Source organism: Phyllostomus hastatus, unplaced genomic scaffold, assembly GCF_019186645.2.
Source record: "Phyllostomus hastatus isolate PE091 unplaced genomic scaffold, TTU_PhHast_1.1 phas_scaffold_78, whole genome shotgun sequence".
In the NCBI taxonomy this organism is placed as follows: domain Eukaryota; kingdom Metazoa; phylum Chordata; class Mammalia; order Chiroptera; family Phyllostomidae; genus Phyllostomus; species Phyllostomus hastatus.
Window position 1 is genome coordinate 60330356 of NW_025334041.1, and position 22254 is coordinate 60352609.

General features: G+C 35.6%; 1 protein-coding gene across 9 annotated transcripts in view; it reads left to right on the forward strand.

The window, feature by feature from the left end:
* Positions 1-21635, forward strand: part of IL1R1 (interleukin 1 receptor type 1) — a 127727-nt gene extending 106092 nt beyond the window's left edge. For 8 of the 9 annotated variants that reach the window (XM_045827919.1, XM_045827918.1, XM_045827922.1 and 5 more), the window contains 9 exons: positions 3628-3862; positions 3966-4155; positions 5042-5210; positions 7272-7337; positions 13648-13762; positions 14536-14687; positions 16713-16856; positions 17641-17808; positions 18358-21635. In XM_045827919.1, the coding sequence (XP_045683875.1) occupies positions 3628-3862; positions 3966-4155; positions 5042-5210; positions 7272-7337; positions 13648-13762; positions 14536-14687; positions 16713-16856; positions 17641-17808; positions 18358-18779 (1661 nt within the window). In that variant the 3' untranslated portion in view covers positions 18780-21635. The remainder of the gene's footprint in view (positions 1-3627; positions 3863-3965; positions 4156-5041; positions 5211-7271; positions 7338-13647; positions 13763-14535; positions 14688-16712; positions 16857-17640; positions 17809-18357) is intronic. The other variant, XM_045827924.1, reaches the window with a different exon arrangement.
* Positions 21636-22254: the final 619 nt, after the last annotated feature.

Consider the following 22254-nt stretch of genomic DNA (forward strand, 5'->3'; position numbering starts at 1 on the left):
TGATAGATGTCACCTCTCCTTTTTCCTGATCAATTGGGCTGGAGATTTTATCAGTGATACTGATTTTTCTGAAAGAACCGGCTTTTGGTATCTGATTTTTTTTGTATTGTTTTTCTGTTTTCCATTTCATTGATTATCTCTTGGATCTATATTACTTTTTATTTTCTGCTTACTCTGGGTATGATTATTTTCTAATTTATTAAGTGGAAACTGAAGTCATCAATTTGAGATATTTTTTCTTATATAGGCATTTAGTGCAGCAGGTTTTCCTCAAACACTGTTTCCATTGCATACCATCCATTTTGACAGGTGTTTTCCCTCCCTTTTTATTCTTCTTTTACTTATGGGTTATTTGGAAGTATGTTTTTTTAGTTTTTAATGAATAATACTTTTTATGATTGCATTCTTCATTCTGTGGAAGTTATATTCAAATCTGCTGGTACTTTATGGAACTGATAAGTTAGAACTGTATGGCTTCCCAGCTAACAGTGTATTTTATATTCATTTAAAATGTTTTCTCAAATATATTGGGAATTCCTAGTTATCTTTCTGCTATTGGTTTCTAATTGAATCCCATTTCACTGGAGAATATAGCTTTGACTGATTTGAATCCTTTTAAATGTATCAATCATTGGCTTATGAGCAAGAATATTGTATATCCTGATAAGTTTGTTGTGTTTACTTAAAAAATATGTATTCTGCTATTGTTGGTTAGGATTTTCTATAAATATCAATTATGCCAAATAGGTTGATACATTGTTCAAATCTTCTATATCATTAATGATTATTTATCTAATTGTTCTACCTGTTCTGTCTATTATTGTGAGTAGGGTATTGGAATCTCTGACTGTAATTGTGGGTTTCTCTATTTCTTCTTGCAGTGCTTTTGAAGCACTATTAGTAGGTGAGTAAACATTTAGGATTACTATGTACTTCTTGATGAATGACTCCTTTATCATAATGAAATGACCCTTTTTATTCCTGATGATATTCTTTACTGTAAAATCTACTTTGGTTATTAACACTATAATAACCATTTAAACCTTCTTTTGATTAGTATTAACATGGTATTCTCCCCCACCTCATTTTTTAAACTTTTGAACATATTTGTATTCTTATATTTAAAATGTGTGTAAGTAGTGTGACAGCATGTGTGTGTGAATTAGGCAGCATACAGTCCTTCTTACTTCATCTATCTGGCCATCTCTGCCTTTGAATTGTGGTGTTTAGATCATTAAAATTTTTAAATATGATTAATAATATATTTGGCTTTAATTTTAGGACCTTGTTATTTTAGTTTCTATTTGTCCCATCAATTCTTTGTTTTTTTTTTTCTCTTTTTGGATTGATAAGGATTTTGTTTTAATTGACCTGCCTTTTGAATTGATTGAGGATTTTCATGATTCATTTACTCTCCTTTGTTGGCTTATACTAGTAACTGTTTCTGTTTTTTTTAAATAACCGCTCTCAGGTTTTGTAGTATCCATCTTTAACTTATCACCGTTTACATGATGCTATACCATTTCACATATAGTATAAAAATCTTAAAACATTATACGTCCATTTTAGAACTTGACCTTATTGTTTCCATGTATTTTGCTACTTTATATGTTATAAATCTCACAGTACACTATTATTTTTGCTCTAAACATGCAGTTATTTTAAAAGAGATCTAAATATTAAGAAAATTATTTTATAATTACACATGTAGTTAACATTTCTGGTGTTCATATTCCTCTATATAGATTCATTTTTCGTCTGATACTATTTTCTTTATTTCTGAAGGACCTCTTATGTTTTTCAGATAGTACTGGCCAACTGGTGATTAATTTTTACAGTTTTTATGAATAAATGCAGAAAAGTCTATTTTGCCTCTATTTTTGACAGTTACTTTCACTGAATATAGGATTCTAAGTTGATTATCTTTTTTCTTTCAGTACTTATCTTCATTCCACTTTCTTCTTGCATGTATTGTTTCTGGCAAGAAGGCTGCATCATTTGTTTCTTTGTTTGGTCGAGTTTCCTCCATGGTTCTTTTTCTTGGGGTTCATTGTGATTTTGGGATCTATGAATTCCCCATTTTCATAAAAATCTTGAAAAATTTCAACACATAGGTCTTAAAATATATATATTTTTTCTGATTCACTCACCTTTCTTCCTCAGGAATTCCTATTACATGTATTGAAGTTGTCCTACAGCTAACTAATGCCCTGTTATGTTATTTTTCTGTGTTTAATTTTGAATAGTTTCTAATGCCATGTCTTAAGTTCACTTATTTTTTCTTCTGCAGTGATAAATCTGGCATTAATCAGATCCTGTGTTATTTTTTAAGTCAACATTGTAGTTTTCATCTCTGGAAATTTTATTTAAGTTTTTTTAAAAAAGCTCTCATGTCTCTTCTCAATGTGTATGATCTAGTAATTGATTAAGTAAAATGCAATAGTAATAACTATTTTAATTTTTCCATTTATTCTATCATCTCTGTCTTTTTCTGTGTCAGTATTGATTATTTTCTCCTCATTATTAGTTATATATATTAATTCTTTGCATGCCTAGTAATTTTTTATTAGATGCCAGACAATGTGATTTTTACTATGATGGGTGCTGGATATTTTTATATTACTAAAAATGTTCTTCATTTGTTCTGTCACACGTTTGTTACTTGAAAGTAGTTGATCTTTTCAGGTCTTGCTTTTAAATTTTATTAGTCATGTTCAGAAAAAATGTTATTCTTGGCCTAATTTTCCCCATTTACTAAGTCAAATCCCTCTGGGTATTCTACCTAATGCCCCATGATTAATGAGGATTTCCACATTAGTTATCAACAAAAATATTTCCAGAATTGTGTGCACTCCAAAGACTATTTACTCTAATCCTTATGGCAGTTCTCACTGTTGCCTTGGGTAGTTTTTCTTATATCCTAACACCAATCAAACTCAGCTGAAAACTTGAGGGAGATTCTCTGTTGATCTCCAAAGCACTTGTTTCCTCTTTCTCCATCTCCCTCTTCCTGTCTGTCTCTTTCTCTGTGCAGTGCTAATTTATTTGGCGCTCTGTCCTGTGAACTTTTGATTTACCTGAATTTCCAGCTCCATTTTCTCAACTCAGAGAACAATGGACTTTGCTTATATTTCCTTCTTGCAATGCCATGGTCTTGAATCTCTCTAGGCAGTAATTTGGTAATATTATAGGGCTCACCTCCTTTGATTCCTACCTTTCTGATATTCCTGTCCTTTGTTTCCTGATGTTCAAAGTCTTAAACATTGTTGTTTTATGTATTTTGTCCATTTTTCAGTTGTTCAGATGGTAGGGTAAATGCAGTCCCTGATACTCCATCTTGTACCCAAGTAGATCTCTCACCTGATACATTTTCACCAATGTTTAGATGATTAGGAGGGGATAAGAGGTTAAATAACTTGCTCAACGGCACTCAGGTAGTAAATAACACAACTGGATTTGAATATTAACCTTTTAAACTTCCAAGATAATGTTGTTAATTATAAGGCTGCTAAAACTCATATTTAATAGGAATTGATATACTGAATAATTGGTAAGTTTATATGTAGATATTATGTTAAGAAACACTGTCAGATTTCATATAGAATTTGTTTTCTCTCCCTTTTAAAGGTAAATGTGAGAAACGTAAAGATCAAATAACTTTAGCTGCTTCTGCATATGACATAGATGTCCGTTCATGTCCTCTTAACCCAAATGAAAACAAAGGCACTATAAATTGGTATAAAAATGACAGCAAGACATCCATATCTACAGAAAGAGACTCCAGGATTCATCAGCACAAAGATAAACTTTGGTTTGTTCCAGCTAAGGTAGAGGATTCAGGACATTACTATTGTGTGGTAAGGTAAGAAAGTAACTAATGTATTAAAAACATGTTCTATGTCCCTATAATAAAGACAGAAAAATCTCTTAATAATGCTTAATTGACCTATTTTGATTTATTTTAGAAATTCAACTTACTGCCTCAAGATTGAAATAACTGCAAAGTTTGTACAACGTGAACCTAACTTGTGTTACAGTGCACAAGCTATATTTACACAGAAACTGCCTATTGCAGGAGATGGACAACTTGTATGTCCTTATTTGGATTATTTTAAAGATGAAAATAATGAGTTACCAAAAATACAGTGGTATAAGGTAATATTATGTTAAATATGGTATTTTACTTTTCCAGCAAATAAAATAGCTTTCTGTTGTAGACAATATGTTGAATCTGAATAGTACTTTTCATTTGACACATTGTTTGCTTTTTAGTGGTAAAATTTAATAGGAACATTTTTATAAGTTGTAAGACTACATCTATTTAATTTGCAGCTTAACTAAAATCTTACTTTCTGTTATTTTTATTTAATTAGATACAGTTGAGAAGAATATAGTAAGAATAAAAGAAGTTTAAAGATAAGACTGAGTATAAATTTAGGGTTTTTAAGAGATAACTGTTTATGACAAAATGTATTATTTTGTGTTTTATTTAAAATATCTTGTGGTCCTTAAATAAGTTAGTAGTTTATGTAACTGTCTTAAAAGTGATTGACTAGCATTATATAGAGAACACATTGTGTTTGGATATCTTTGATCTACCTAGGTTATTGGAGCTTACTTGGAAGAATCATCTTGTATAGGGTAAGAAACACAAAATAAATAGCATCAGTGAGGAAAGGAAGTACAGCATTACAGAGAAACTATAGTGTGAGCATTCTTTCCTCAAATGTGTTTTTTTAATTTACAAATACAAATTTATTTTCAAAATGCAAGGCTCATAGGCCTAGGATATTATTCCTAATATCCTAGGAATAATATGCCTTTTGCCATAAAAATTACAATATTAAAACTTGTATGCAAGGAACCTTTCTTTTCATATATATGTATATTTATGTATACACATAAATTTATATAAAATATAATGTATATATTATATATCTATAAAACATTTGCTGCTATGAAAAAAATAGATTTTTTTCCTGGCTGACTGGAGCAAGTTATTAATTGGTTTTCAATACTTCCATCCTGTCCCTCTATCTAGGATTGCAAACCTCTACTTCTTGACAATATAAATTATATTGGTGAATCAAGTAAGCTCATTATCATGAATGTGACTGAAGCGCATAAAGGGAACTATACTTGTCTTGCATCCTACACATACTTGGGAAAGCAATATTGCATCTCCCGGGTTATAGAACTTCTAACTCTAGGTGAGTCATAGTTTCAATCCTAGGAGTTTATATCTGGGAAAGCCCAGAGACCACAATTCTATTACCTTCATTGTCCTTGGAGACAAAATCCACGCGAATCTTGATGACTTGCCAAAGGTCACATTGTCTTAATTTGTTGTTAAATACTATGTAAATGGCTTTCATTTCTGCTTCAGATGCAGAGCTAATTAAACAGACAACATGAGCTGCATTTTCCAATTGAACTAGGAGACTTGTTCTTTGGGATGGCTAAAAATGGTTCTTCCTGAGAACTCGGGCTGATTCTGGCTGGTGTATGAGGACAGTTCTGGGCTCCTTCCCTTGGGGAATCTGAATGTCTAGCAATGAGGATCATTTGCATGAAGATGAGGATGATAATGGGCTTTGGAATAAGTTACACCCCCATAATCTCCCTCTTGTTAGTTCCCTGTTAGCCCAATTACTTTACCTCTCTAAGCCTGTTTCCTCCTCTGTATGAAGATGATACATCCTTCCTAGGTTGTTGGGAAGATTAGAGATCAATTATGTGGTTATGTATTTGATGCAGAACAGATGAGCAATAAATAGGTTCATGGTGATGATTCTTGTTAATTTCCTGAGGCTTTCAATTCTCTACTAAGCGTGTTTCATATTAAAAACTATTTTACAGGAACAAATTTAAAGGACACGTGGACAAAAGCTAGGGGGAGGGTGGTAATGGGAGGGAAGTGGGGAGGGTAGGGTGGGTGGACTGGAATGGGAGTAAAAGGGAGAAAACTGTACTTGAACAAAATTAAAATTAAAAAAACTTAAAAAATAAAAAAAATAAAAACTATTTTACAACAAAGTGCACTCTGACAAGTTATCTGGGGATGACAGAATGCTTGATCTTACTGTAAATATCAGAGTTTTAAGCTTTCTCTAATATACAAAGAGTTACTCCAACAAGGAGTTTGAAAGTTAAAGAGGTTTTTATTAATTATGCTGGGATAACAGGCATAAACAGGGAATATCACAGGTCACCCAGAACATGATCACCCTACATATAGTTGAACTATCTCAATTCAATAGTAATTTATTTTTTTCAAAGTTTATATTATTGAATCACAATTAATTCCTACAAGCATTAGTGAATTGTAATATTCAGTAGTCACAATCATCTGGTCATTGTCTAGCTCTGGTTTGTTTTTCCTGAGATCAATCTATCTATGTATTTATCTATGTGTCTATCTATCTATCTATCCATCTATCTATCTATCATCTATCCATCTACCTAGTCATCTATCTAGTAACTAGACTAGCAGATATATTCTTCATCTCCTTTTCTGATCCCTTATATAGAAATCATATACTTAATCAGGGGTGAGGTCATTTTTAATTTTTTTCTAAAGGCAGATTTAAAATTATTTATTGAGCACCTACTATGTGCCAGTCACTGTTCTAGGTATATATTAGCAAACAAAAAAGACAATATCCTGCATTGATGGAATTCCTTTTTTTTAATACTTTACATTCAAGTTCATAGTTTTCCGGGGTTGGCCACAGGTTACCCCTTGAAGCCAATCTTCTTATAAATAAAAGCCAGGTTACTTTCTAGAGCTACTTAATATTTTTATGCCTGTTTTAATAAATTATACCAAATTTCTTGACATTCTACTCTTGGGTCATTATTGAAGGCACTGAATATAAGCAGATCTAGCATTGGATGGCCTTTCTAGGGAATAATGCTCCACCAAGGGAAGTACATTTCTATGACTGCTCATATTCCTGGATTCACTTTAAGAGAGGCACTTGTCTGGAGCCTCGAGCCCTGGTGTCATATGTGGTTTTCTGTAGCATCAAATTCCATGGGTTCAGAAGGGTGCAGGCATTTTAGTGGGTATTCACAGTTTTGCTATGGCTTTCAAGCCTCCTTCCTTCACCTCTGGTCTTCTGTCTCCTGTCATAAATGCTTCAGGCACTTAAGGGAATATCTGGCAGGATGCTGTGTAGTATGTTTTGGTATATTTAGCCAAGTGTTGTTGTCAATTGAGATTCTAATCTATATGAGACTGAGAAGCCCTGTGGATGTTTTTCTTTCAGAGGAAAATAGGCCCATGAGGCCTGTGATTGTGAGTCCAGTTAATGAGACGATGGAAGTGGTCTTGGGTAAGTCGCCTCATATTAGGATGTGCTGAAATAATTATTTTGAATTCAAGATTAAGATAAATTGTACCTTTACTACACATAGTAGTAAATTTAAGTTGTTTACTGGATATATCTATATTTAGAAAGAAAGTGGCATAGATTGTATGTTAAATGTTTCTTTGGATTTCTTGACTCTAACCAAGTCTGATTTGCCTATCCTTGCTTTTCTGTGGAAACCTATTACACGTGACAACACCAACCAAAGGCCAATTTCAACAGGCCTAGGAATGAAGAATGTAATTTATTTGGTACACAATGAATTTCTTATGCCCAGGGTGTTAAGCTTTTAGGCAGAAGAGTAAGACTGTAATAGGTCAAAAAGATAGTCATTCTAGAAAAATACTTTTTCAAGTTAGTGAACATTTTTCATTTCAAGAATGAGAAGAAATCTTATAAGCATTAGACCTACACTATACAATGCAATAGCCACTAGCCACATATGGTTAGGTATATGTAAATTTAAATTAAATTAATTACTTAGTTCAATTGAAAATTAGTGTCTCAGTCAAGAGCTTAATAGATACGGGTGACCAGTGACTACAGTTTTAATACAAATATAGGACATTTTCACCATTGCTGAAAGTTCTGTTAGAAACCACTGGTCTAAACATAAAAAAACAGAGAGATCTGAGATATCTATGAAGTAAGTGGAAGCTACACACACCTGTTCCCAGAGCCAAACCAGATTTACAGCTAAATTACAGAGCAATCAACCTGAGTGACTAACTGAAGGACAACTAAACAGGAGTATTATATCCAAGAATTTACAGAAGTTACACAGAGACTGGTAAGAAGGGTGAAGATGCAGAGAGGGCTGGCCCCTCTACCCAGGTGTGGCAGCTGAGAAGTTGTAAAAGTTCCCCACCCTGAGGTTGCATGGGGTCTCACCCCTACACCATGACCCCCAAACCGGAGCACCAGGGCCGGGAAGAGGAGCCTGAATAGCATCTGGCAGTGAAAATCTTCAGGGACTCTGTTTATTGAGAAGAAGAAGGAGTCTGCTAGAATCCAGATGCTCTCTTAAAGGGCCAACTCACAGAAGCTCACTCTTCTGGGCACTCATATGGGGCTTTGGTAGAAGGAAGGAGACACACAGCATACAGGAATCAAAGAGAAGATTTAGGTGGTGTGGCTCTGGATAGAGATCTGGAGTGTCAGCTACTGAAGTCCCTGTTCTGAGTCCCTATTCCACACCACCCTCAGGCACCATCTCCTAGGATCAGGCACTCTTGTTCTTACAGCACAAGAGTGTTAAGGAGCAGTGTACTGCCCCTCCAAATACTGGCAACACCATCCTGCTGAGCTCAAGTCTGGCAGAAAGAACTGTTGGCTACAGCCAACAGGGACCTGAGGTCTTTTTCTGGAGAAACTACAGACTCTCATTAACAGTGTGGCTTTGGAATGAGAGCCAATCTTTTCCCCCTCCTGAGGGTTTGGCAGGTGCCACCCCCAACAGAAGACCCCCTTGTCAGGGTCTCTGGTGGCCTGGCTGTGAAGCTGAGGGGAAGCATGCAGCTCACCCCCTCCCACATCCCCACTGGTGTTACCCCCAACAAAGGGCTTTCTTGATCTGTTTTCCAAAGTCGTGGTGGCCCTGTTTTGCCATGCTTGCTCCTGCAGTGGGAATGGCTGGCTGCACCAAACTTGAACCCGGATTGTGCTCCTCCTGAGGGAGCTAGAGTTGGAGACTAACAGAGACTGTGTGGTATGGCTCTGGAGTAGGAGCCACATTCTCTCCATTCAGTGTCTGACCACACTATCCCCAAGTAGGGGACCCACTAGCCATGTCTTCTCAACCTAGTCATCCTGCCCTACTAGGCTTCAGCTTGAGAAAGTGTCAGAGTGGCATGACCAACTTAAGCCCATTCTACAGCCTTTCTTCATAAGCCTATAGGAAGTCCAGGCAAAAAATAAAATGGCAATAAGTACCTACCAATAATAACCTTAACCATGCAGTGGTTGCAGCTGATCTGAGGGATACAAACAAAGTCTTTTTTAAAAATATTGTTACATATATCAGGTGCATAGACTCAAGGTCATGACTAGCTGTGTGTTTGTGACTAATGTTATGCCATACCTTTAAGCCATCAATTTGGTTATAATGTGTTTCATAGGATTATGTGATATTCAATAGGAAATTGTATCTGAGAGACCACAAACTCTGAAGTCAGTGTTAGTGTAGTTTTATTCATGAACTTTGAAGTCAGTGTTGTGTGTTTTTTTTTCATTTACCATTGAAAATGGCTGGAAAAATATATCAGTTCAATAGTCCAAGAGATGTTGAACTTCAGCAAATTCTATTTAAATCTGATGATGAGAATGATAGTGTTGAATATGAAAATGAAAGTGATTTAGAAGATGAAGATTTTTCGATTCCCAGTCAGGATACATGCCTGGGTTGCAGGCCATGACCCCCGGCAACTGCACATTGATGTTTCTCTCTCTCTCTTTCTCCCTCCCTTCCCTCTCTAAAAATAAATAAATAAAATCTTTAAACAAAAAGAAGATGAAGATTTTGTGGAAGTTTGTTCAGAGGAGTTGGATACTGAGCAAGATATTTCTCATAAAGAAAGTGAAGATGGCTTAGACATGAATGAAGAGTATTTTTTTGGAGAGGATAAGGGAAAAAATGGAGGAAAAATCCAATAAGAAGACAAATTAGAGAAGAGCTGCAGAATATTTTGTGTCAACTTCATTAGTTTGACCAAATGCAAAACATGCCAAAAAAGAACTTGAAACTTGGAACTGCTTTATCACAAATGATATTTTAGATTTAATCTTATTACAAACAAATACATCAATTTTATCTCAATCCAGTTTTCAGCAATCTTGAAAAATAAGAACAAAGTTGGAGGTATATTATCTGATACCAAGCCATGCTACAAGGCCATTGTAATCAAAACAGCCTGATACTGGCATAAGAACAGGCATATAGATCAGTGACTAGAACAGAGAGCACACATAAACCCACACCTTTATGGTCAATTCATATTTGACAAAGGAGGCAAGAGCATAAAATGGAGTCAAGATAACTACTTCAATGAATGGTATTGGGAAGATTAGACAGGAACATGCAAAAAAAGAGAGAGAAACTACATCACCAACATACAGAATTCACAAGAATAAACTCAAGATTGATAAAAGATATTTATGCAAGTTGTAAAAGCATGAAAATCCTAGAAGAAAACATGCTACAGTTCAGACATCTGCCCTGGTCAGGTGTCTCAGTTGGTTGGAGTGTTGTCCCATACACCAAAGAGTTGTGGGTTCATTCCCCAATCAAGGTACCTAGGTGCCCCAGTGCATACCTAGGTTGCAGGTTTGATCCTCATTTGAGTGTGTGTGGAGGTAACTGATTGGTGTTCCTCTCTCACATGTCTTGCCCCTGTGCTGTCTCTCTTTCTTGCTAGCCCCTTCCTCCCTCCCTCTCTAAAGTCAATAAATATATCCTCAGGTGAGCATTAAAAAAAAACCTTTCTTGTAGCAGTATTTTTGCCTATATACCTCTTCGGACAAAGAAAACAAAGGAAGAAATTAAACAAGTGGGACTACATTAAAATAAAAAGCTTTTGCACTGCAAAAGAAATCATCAACAAAATGAAAAGGGAACCCACTGAAGGGGAGAACTGATAAGGGGTTAATTTCCAAGATATATAAATAACTTATACAGCTCAACACCAGAAAGACCAACACCCAGTTACAAAATGGGCAAAAGACCAGAATAGATACTTCTCCAAAGAGGACATAGAGATGACCAAAAGAGATATGAGAAAATCCTCAGCATCACTAATTATGTGAGAGATGCAAATTAAAGCTGCCATGAGCTATTACCTTACACCTGTTAGAATGGCTATCATCAAATCAACAAACAAGTGCTGGTGAGGATGTGAAGAGGATCTTGTGCATTGTTGATGGAAACAGACTGGTACAGCCACTCTGTAAACAGTATGGAGTTTCATCAAAAAATAAAAAATGGGCCCTGGCTGGTGTAGCTCAGTGGATTGAGTGCCAGCCTGTGAACCAAAGGGTTATAGGTTTGATTCCCAGTCTGGGCACATACCTGGGTTGTGGGCCAGGTCCCTAGTAGGGGGCGCATGAGAGGTAACCGTACATATATGTTTCTCCCCTTCTCTTCCTTCCTTCCCCTCTCTAAAAATAAATAAAAATCTTAAAAAAAGCAGAAATAAAATATGGAACTACCTTTTGACCCAGCTGTCCCACTTCTGAGAATACATATATAAAGGGACCCAAAACAGTAATTTGAAAGAATATTTGCACCCCTATTTTCATTGCAGTGCTATTTACAATAGCCGATATCTGGAAACAGCTCAAGTGTCCACCAGTGTATGAGTGAATAAAAGTTGTGGTATATTTGCACAATGGAATACTAATGAACTGTACAAAAAGGAAATCTCACCTTTTATGACAGCATGAGTAGATCTGGAGATTATTATGCTAAGTGGAATAAGCCAGTCAGAGAAAGACAGATGCTACCATAAGATCTCACTAATATATGGAATCTAATGAAGAAAATAAGCTGATAAATAGAATAGAAACAGAGGCATGGATACACAGAATGGATTGACAGCTGTTAGAGGGTTGGGGGGACTGGATGAAAAATATCGAAGGGATTTTTTGCTTAAAGCAAAAAAAATATATAATAACACATAGACACAGATTTAAGTGTGATCATAGCCAGAGGGAAAGGGGCAAGAGCTAGGTGGAGGTGGGTAAAGGGAGGAAATATTGGGATAGAGAGAGACTTTGCTTGGGACAATTACAGTGTGCAGATAGTGTTTTATTGAGTTGTACACTTGAAACCTATCACCCTTCAATAAATTCAATAAAAAAGAAAATAAACATAACAGATTTTTGTATCAGAGGATCAAAAATCAAGTTGGTGTACAGCATTATTTTCTGTAACTACATGAAGACAGAGATTAGAAGATAAGAGTTTGTTACCTGTGGATTCTGTTCTTAGCTGAATTGTTATTTATGAAGGAAGGTAATATAAAGATATTCTTAGTTATAAACTGACAAAGATGTGAAAACTGAAAATTGAATATAGGCCAATATAATCTAGAGCAGTATTTCCCCTTTTTTGTGTGTGTTGTTCCCCTTTAGATCTGAAAGAGGCATTTTTCCCTAGTTGTCATCTTCTTTACATGTTAATAGCACAGATAATATTGTTTATCTATTAATGTACTATGATACTTTGAAGGGTTACAAACGACTGCAAAAGCTAAAATTCTCGTGCCCCCTTAAAACTATAAAACAGTGCAACAGTGAAAGTATTATTTTCTCCAAATAAAGTGTACATAGATATTTACCTGATTTGATGGTAGATATTTTAGGGAAAAAATAACAAAAACAGATAAACTAATACATTTGACCAAACAAAAAATAAAAATATCTGTACCAAAGAATTATAAATAAAAATGAAAGTGACTAATGCTGAAGGATTTTTGAAATAGTTTTCATGTATGATGAAGAATTAATACCTTTCATGAATAAAGAACTCTTCCACATCAGTACGTTTAACATGAGAATGTGATTAATGATAATAGGAGTAATAAGCAGTTCTTAAAGGCAAATGAACACCAAACTTATGAAAAACCTGTCAATTCACTATTAATTGAAGAAATGCAGGTGAAATTTAAATGAAGTTTTTTTTCTTTTCTGAATTGGCAGTGATTGGTATGGGAATTGGGGAGGGAAATGGCAGTTGCCCACACTGTTGGGCAAAGTGTAGGCTTACAGTCTCATTTGGGAGAGGGTGGTCAGTTTTTAAAATGTGTATCACCTTTTAACTGAATTCTACTTCTAGATTTTCATTTAAAGCAGTACTTAAGGGTATGTATAATATGGATGTACAAGAATGTTCATTGGAATAGTAACATAGTAATGAAAAATTAGAAACACAAGGTATTTAACAATAGGACAATAATTAATCATATTCTGTCTGTATTGTGTAATATTAAGCAGCCCTGAAAGGCTAATGGCATGAGTCAGCATTCCCAATGCAATAATCATTACAAATGATATACATTATACCTCATTTTAAAAAGTGCATGTGTGCATAGAGAAGGTAAGATATGAGATAAATAATGTTACTAATAGTGGTCATTTCTGGGTGGTAGGTTTAAGAGTGATCTTTCTTTTTCTTTGTGCTTTTGTGTAATTAAAATTTTTTATTCAATAGTCATTTGTTAATACTGATAGATCACATAAAATCAATTAATACTATGATTAAAAATACATTGCTTTGCAGGATCCCAGCTACAATTGATATGCAATGTCACTGGCCAGTTCAGTGACTTGGTCTATTGGAAGTGGAATGGGTCAATAATTGATGATGATCCAGTGCTTGTGGAAGACTATAGACTGTAAGTATGCTGAAAGCCACCCTTACATTAGAGAAGTTTTGGTGCTAAATTGCATGTTATACTTTATATAACTTTGACAGTTTAACCTAATAGCAAAAGTTAGTTGACAGTTGATTGGTTCTTATCCCTTTGCTGCCCACACTGAGTTTTGCAAAGCTAAACAGAATTTAAGAGGTCTTGTATATTTAAGATAAAAATACATGTCATTGTGGTGCAAATTCAGGACCATTAAGAAGGCTTTCTCTTAAATTAGTTATGTATGTTGCAACAGTCCAATGAAACAATTTTCCTGAATAACCTTCATGTTATTCTATTTTTTAAGTACTCTAAAAAAGACTCATTAAATGGGGTCAGGAAGTATGCACTCCACTTCTCAAGTCTCCAGTGGCTATGTATAAGCTCTCTAAACTCTTAACTCCTTAGCATTACATTCTGACCCTCTGTCACCTACTGACTCTACTCTTGTTCCATATATTTTTCTCTGTGCCCCATGGACACCAACATGCACATATCTCTATTTTTCTTCTTGAAAGCTGGTGATTTTAATTCAATTTCTCTGCTGCTGAGTCTTTTATTGACAGTGGTCCTAGGGCTATCACATCTACCATCAGTGTGGCTAGAAGCCTGATTGTCACACCTGTTCTTAGGGCTGGTGATTGCTTCTGCTGCAATTTATGCAACAAATGATGAGATAAACCATGCACGTGTCTTATTTGTTGTTAATGCAGTTTACTTAAATAACTTTATTTCCTCTCTCTCTCTCTTTTGAACAGAGTGGAAAATCCTTCATCCAAAAAAAGGAATACAATCATCATAATGCTTAATATTTCAGAAGTGAAAAGTAAATTTTATCTATATCCATTTACCTGTGTAGCCAGGAATACATATGGTATAAATGCAGCATATATCCAATTAACACACCCAGGTAAACAACAAAATTTTATTGGGAATGGAATTTTGTTTTAGCATGGTAAGATTCTGTGACCTTGAAGTTTTCAATGCTATTTCCTTGGTCTTGGATACCTGTTAACCTGGATAACTTCTTTTTTCTCATCTTGGCTGAACAATTTCTTCTGTTAAGGAGCTTTTCTGTCCTGCTCTCTCCCAAAATGAATGTACTTCCATAGCACCATATGTCCCAATCACAATATTTATCATACTTAGTTTTCTTTACTTGACTATAAATTCTGTGATGGTATAGACCATTTATTTTGCTAATTATTCCATTTCCAGAACTAGTAGCATCTTAAGTCTGGTCATGGTAGGTACCTAATGAATGTGTTCAGGTGAATGATGGATGTACAGGGGAAGTCTAAATATCCACTTTCTGGAGAGGATGTCAGAAGTCATTGATTTTTATCAGTTGTATAATCTTTATACACAGTATTAAGAGTATTTGTAAAATATTTTAAGATTAGTAGTAGTTAAAATAGGGTATTTATGAATACATACATGAAACAAAATCTAAACACACTGTTAGAACTATAAGTGAATTTAGCAAGGTCACACTAGTCTACATATATACATAGTATTACTATGTATGTCTGTAAGTACCAATAACAAACCAATACCAGTAGAAATTAAATTGAAATGATAACCTTTAAAGTAGCATCAAAGATTATCAAAGTCATAGGAATAAATCTAGCAAGAGCTGTTCAAGACCTCTGTAATATAAACTAAAAAAGAAAGAAACAAAAAAATTGTTGAGATAAATTGGAAAAGACCTAAACCGATGGGGGAATATACATTGTTCATATATTGAAAGACTCAATGTTATAAAGATGTTAGTTGTCCCCAAATGAATTTATAGATTCAAAACCATTCCACTAAAAATCTCAGCACAATTTGTGCAAGTATGGGTGTATGTGGGTGGTGGGGGTATGTGGTTTTAGGCGGGCTTACTCTAAAAGTCATAGGGAAATGTAAAGAGCCAAAAATACTCTCAGGGGTGTCCAACCTTTTGGCATCTCTGTGCCACACTGGAAGAAGAAGAGTTGTCTTGGGCCACACACTAAATACATTGTGACATGTAATCACAAAAAAAAATCTAGTAATGTTTTAAGTAAATTTATGATATTGCATTGGCTTGCATTCACAGCCATCCTGGGCTGTGTTCAGTCCATGGGCCACAGGTTGGACACCCTTAGTGGTCTTGAATAAAAACAGCAAGTCTGGAAGATTTATACTAGAGGTATCATGATCTTGTATGAAGCTACAGTTATGAAGACTATAAACATCAACTTTCAATTTAGCCGATTGATTGTTGGTCTAGAAAGTGGTATATCCGGATTTCTACTTTATACCCAAATCAATTGCAGATGGATCAAAGGCCTATATTGAAAAACTAAAATAAGAGAGCCTTTAGATTCTCTCTTCTTGATGCCTGCATGGCCCCTGACATTTAGAAGTCACTTTCTTCTTCTTTTTTCTTCTTTTTTACATCCTCCCTTTTTACCTCCTCTTCACCTTACTCCTTTGCCCCACCTGCTCTGTAATCTGTCACTGAATGAATAATTAGCAAGTGAAGCCTAGAGAATATGTAAGTGAGAAACATTTTGTGTGGTATCCCTAATCCCACTTTTCTTCCAGCTTTTACCTTTTCTTCTGACTCTTCTACCTCTAGGAACTTTTGTTGGCTTTTGAGTGACTTTAACTCATTTTACTATGAAGTACTCTATCCTATGGTCTTTGTTATTTTTCTATGAGATTGTATATTATACTACTTAGGTGGAAATTTAATACAGTACACTTTTTTTACATAGCATCCATTCTAGTTGGCCTTGTACATTAATATCTATCATTAAGTGATAATGAATGGGTTAATACTATCTGGGATTTGCGACTGCAGGCTAGTCCCAAATATGGTTTCTCTGGGATGATGATGTTTAATTTGTTATGCTCAAATTCTAATTTATTTGGTTCTAATATTTTTTTCTCTTTTTTGCTATAGTTCCCAATTTCCAGAAGCACATTATTAGTATATTTGCCATGTTAACAGTACTAATTACAAGCTCTGTTTTCATTTATAAAATCTTCAAGATTGACATAGTACTTTGGTACAGGGATTCTTGCTATGACTTTCTCCCCAAAAAAGGTACAATTTTGTATTCAGTGGAATGTTTTCTTGTTGAAGAGAGGGACTAGTTAAGAGATGTAGAAGATAACTAAGAGGGATTTACTTAAATTTTAAAATGAAATGTAATATACATTAAAATAGTAGTTATTTTTATATATAATTGTAGTTTCATAACTGAACAGACTGAGAAGCATTGTTTTCCAAGTTACTGCCTTAATGTTTGTAATGGTTGGATAAACAGGCATTTAGAGCATGTGTTTATAAGTCCAGTTATTCAGAAACCATTGTTGAGGACCTTCTCTGCTCTGGGTAGGGCACAGATCATCCAAGATTTGACTTCAAATCAAAGATAAGACTCAATTCTCATGCATCAGAGAAGCATTCTCTTGTTTAAGCCTTGTAAGAAAAATGAATACTACAATAACATATAAAAGGGAGAATGCTAGAATTCAGGGCTGTGACATTTGGGGAAAAAGACAAGAATTGGAAGATAGTTCCCATACAGAGAGGTAAAGAACTCTGCATGTGAGGTAACCATCAAATAATAAAAGAACACATCGGTAGTAAAACAAAATAAGTAGAAATTTGTAAGAGTAGAACACTTTTAAAAGGTATGAACATTTGGTATTACGGCTTCATTCATACCATTTTATGAAAAAATAACTCATTTTTTAAAATTTAAATTATTTTATTGTTCAATTACAGTTGTCTGTATAATAATTCATTCTGAAATGCATGTTTGTAATATTGACTTTACCAAATCTCTTTTTTGTGATTCTAAAATATAACATTTCCCCTTTAGCTTCAGATGGAAAGACCTATGATGCATACATACTATATCCAAAGACCCTTGAGGAAGGGTCCACCTCTAACTCAGACATTTTTGTATTTAAAGTCTTGCCTGAGGTCTTAGAAAAACAGTGTGGATATAAGCTGTTCATTTATGGAAGGGATGACTACGCTGGGGAAGGTATGAACATAATGGGAAGAAGTAAAAATTTTGTTTTGAAACAAATTTAATTATTAAATTAATTGGGTTAAGTTGGATTTCATCTTTCTAGAAAATTGTGGCCTAGACACACTTATTTGACAATTTTAAGAACCTCCTCAGTGGTACATAATGGTGGTTTTAACATTATTTAATGTAAAATATTTACTTTTCTCATATTTTGTTGAAATTAATTAACTAAGTTGTATTTCATTTTGAAAAACTTAACAGTTAGATCTGAAAATTGCTTTAAACCAATACAATAAATAGGAATGGTATAGATCAACTGGTTTAATAAGGTTTTTAAATTTCTATTGAAAGTGTTCTGAGTCCTAAGTGAAATATTCAGCTTTAGTGAGTCTTTTTTTTTTTTTGAGCAGGTCTCTAAAATGAGAACCTTCTTTAATCTTAAGTAATGCAAGAAAAAAGAGTGTTAGAGATATGGGGGATGAAACTTTTGGAGGTTTGGTTTTGGAGAGAATGATTATAAACAGAAATTGTACTTACTCTGACATACTTCATGTTTTCCAGACTTTGTTGAAGTCACTAATGAAAACATAAAGAAAAGCAGAAGGCTGATTATTATTTTGGTCCGAGAAACATCGGGATTCAGCTGGCTGGGGAGTTCATCTGAAGAGCAAATAGTGATGTACAATGCTCTCATTCAGGATGGAATTAAAGTTGTCCTACTGGAGTTGGAGAAAATCCAGGACTATGAGAAAATGCCAGAATCCATTAAATTCATTAAGCGGAAACATGGGGCCATACGCTGGTCAGGGGACTTCTCAGAGGAAACATCACAGTCTGCAAAGACCAGGTTCTGGAAGAACGTCAGGTACCACATGCCAGCTCAGCACCATCCCTCTTCATCCAAGCCCCAGTTGCTATTCTCAGCCACCAGGCCAGATTCCAAGGAGAAACTGCAAAGGGAGGTGCACATGCCTTTTGGGTAGCAAGGAGGACCTTGGCTAAGAGTTCCTTGGGTGACTCCTGTCTTAGGATGTTGCACCTTGGGCCATGCCTCCACTGACTTGTATGGGCAAAAAATGCACCTGTGTGATCATTTATCCCCAAGGTCACCTGGAATCTGATTGTTAAGGGAGCAGGATGTGGTGACAATAGCAGGCCAGGGCAATTCAGGGCAGAGAGCTTGGGAAGGCCTTTAAAAAGGCAACAAATGCCCTCTGTGAACATTTGAACTTCTGAGAAAAGGCACTGGGAGAGCAAACGAGAGGAAAGAACATCGAGAAAATATATTGTCTAGAGACAGTTTTATGAAATCATTTACAGTCCAAGGGTGGGACTGTGGCCCAGTCTGGGGATTACAGGGTCCCTTGAGTGGCCAGTGAAGTCCCAAGATGACTGATACTTCCTAGGAAAATGTAGAAGTATTCTTGGAGAACTTTCCACTTGCCTTGCATTTTTCATATACATCTACAGCCAGCAGTCATTTTCCAAAGACTGAATCTCATTTATAGACCTTTAAAATTGTCATTTCAGTGAACAAAGGGATTCTCTCCAGGATTCTAAGATTTTGAAATAACCTTAACTTTCTACTGTAAAGAGAATTTCAAAAATAAAAGTAGCATAGAACTGATCCCTTTTAACATTTCTCCCTGGAATGACTATTCTGTTCTACCTTATTTCTCTGCCTTTCATTTGACTGATTATTTCTTTGGAAGGACAACTGTCAAGTCACTTCCTGTTTCCACTGTGTCATACACATGGCCCATAGATTAACCGTCCTGTGTGAAACACTGCTCCCATAGCGTCCCACTCTTGCTAAAGATGACTCTACCTCCACAGGGCTCTTCTGGCTCAGGAGCTAAAGCCCAAGTTCTCTCATTAACATTTCAGTAATGCTCCCAAACCTGCAGTCTGTCCACACAGCCATCTCCTCTCTGACCTGCTATGTGAATTCCCAGGTCAGCCCATGTGCCTTTGAACCTGCCCCCAGTGCTCCTCTATCTCTGCCTCCTTCCTGTCTTCTTTGAGAAGAATGCCTTCTGGAATTTTCCCTAGCTGGCCAGAATTCAAACTTATTCCAATTGTTTTCCCAACAGACGCCTCTCAGTCAGTCTGATGGTACTTATAGTTGGCTGTCACTATGTGAGAAGTCACTCTGTCTCCTGCTGAAGCCCTGCTCCCTGAAGCCTTGCTGTCCACGGTGCCTTCACAAATAATTTGCACATATGACATAGATTTGTATAGTACTTTGTCTAAAAATGTCCACAGAGTACCTTATTTCATATTTGCAATCATCTTGACTTTATAGTGAGTAGGTGACCTGTGGTAAAACAATTACACTCTCTGTCCTGGGCTTGTATCTCCAGGGCAGGCTTCTGGACGGTGTTTAGAAGATGTGATCTCAGGCCCATACATTTCCCTTTCACCTTGATCCCAGCACTTTGGTTGGAAGAAATGATAGTTTTCTAGGATAGTGGCTGAGTCAAGGCATGCTTCTAATTAAAAAAACAAATTCCAAACTTTTGAATGCTGGAATTTACAAAAATTATGTTAGATTTTATGCGAAATTTTCTGCTTTTATATATTCTTTCCCTCAACATAAATGTGTCTTGTTAAATGAAATAAAAATGAGAGCAAGTTGGGTTTTTCTGATATAGAAAAATATTTTTAAAAACTTGATAATAGTCCTTAGGATAATTAGAGGAAAACCCTGAAAACTGAAATGCCACATGTATGTGCCATTTACTGAAATTGTATGAACATGGATAGACTTTCTTTTTTTGGGGGGGGTTATTTTTAACATTTATTATTATTGTTGAACACAAACTTTTATTTGGTCATTTCCCCCCCTCAAAAGTAGTAAGAGCTAGAGAGAAACAGAATTTGATACCTTGGCTCTCCTCTTCCCACCTCTTTTCTCTCGGATTCCCTCCAGCAGTCTCAGTGACAGTTCTGTTGCGAAGTTGCTGTTTTTAAATAAAGTGCCTTCTTTTCATCTGGCAGCATACAGACCCTGCAGCTTTGTGGGTGTCTCCTCCAAAAAAAAAAAGCTGATCAGAAGGTTTAAGTCATGCTGAGCATTTTTAGTGGGTCATCTGTAAAATATATTTGCATGTGTAGTTCCCAGAAAGCCAGTTTTGAAACTGAGAATTAGTGGCAAAATGGACCAGAAAGTAAGGGGAATGGAAAGTAACCAGGAATGAGCAGTGGCATTGCCAGCATTATACCTGGAATTTTGAGAGGGACAAGAATTAAGGGATATGCCTGGGCAGAGGAGGGGCCCTAGTAGGAAGGTGGGATGTCACACCGTCATTCCCATCCCCTGGGGAGGATTCCAGAGGAAGGAAGTACCTACACTCCTGGGAACTTCCTTTGTTTTATTGTTTTTCCCCAAAAACCTCTTTTAAGCTCTTCCTTTCAGGACTTTCCTGTTAATTAGATTTTACTGTATTTTCTGATTATATATATATAATATATATATATATATTATATATATATAAAATATATATATAGGGTCAGTCTTGAGTGTTTCACATACACTTAAGTGTTTCATTTCAAGTTGTTAACAACACTGGCTTAGCAGAATTTATATTTTCATTCTCTTGACTCTATTTTATTTACAATTAAAGGAAAAGTATTGAGCCAGTTTTTTAAAGGACATTTTTGGTTAATTATATTTGCACTGGTTAATGGAGAAGGGCTTTTTATAAACTCATGTGTATAATTCTGCAGCAGATACCAAATATTTTTATGTAGTAAAAATGTCATTTCATGCACAGCATGTATCATTGATCAATGGACTATACTTGTTTTCTAATAAAATTGTGAAGACCTGGTATTAAGTATTCTCATGAAAATCTTTCCTTGCTCACCCTCTCCTGGGCTTACCTACACATGCCCAGGTCTGAGGGGGGGAACACCTTCTGCAATGGGAGGTCAGTGGTATTAGCCATACATTGAGCCCTAACTCCCATTTGTGGCCTCAACCATACTCACTCTGTTTGCTTCCTTTTAAATGGATGATAATATACATCATATTATTATGGACCTTTTACTAGGCCAGCAAATAAGGACAAAATTCATATGGACTTTTATATTTCACAAAAGGTTTGACCCAGGAGGTAAACACAATGGCAGACTTGGTGGTAGACTCTATGGAACACAAATCCTGGTGGTCAGTGAAACTTTTACGCCCACCTGGTCAGTGCCTTTTTATTTTGCCTCATAGCAGTTCTAACAAGCAGACAATGCTGTTGGCACCTACTAAGGTGGCATGTCAACTTAGAATTGGGGTGGGGGTCAACTATAAATCCCGCCTCCACCACTTACTTGGTATGAAAACTTGGACAAACTATTTGAGCCCCAGTTTCATCACCTATAAAATGGATATAATACCTAATTCATAGCATTGTGTAAGGGTTAAAAAGATGAAATAGATTATGGCAAACACAGTGCCTAGCA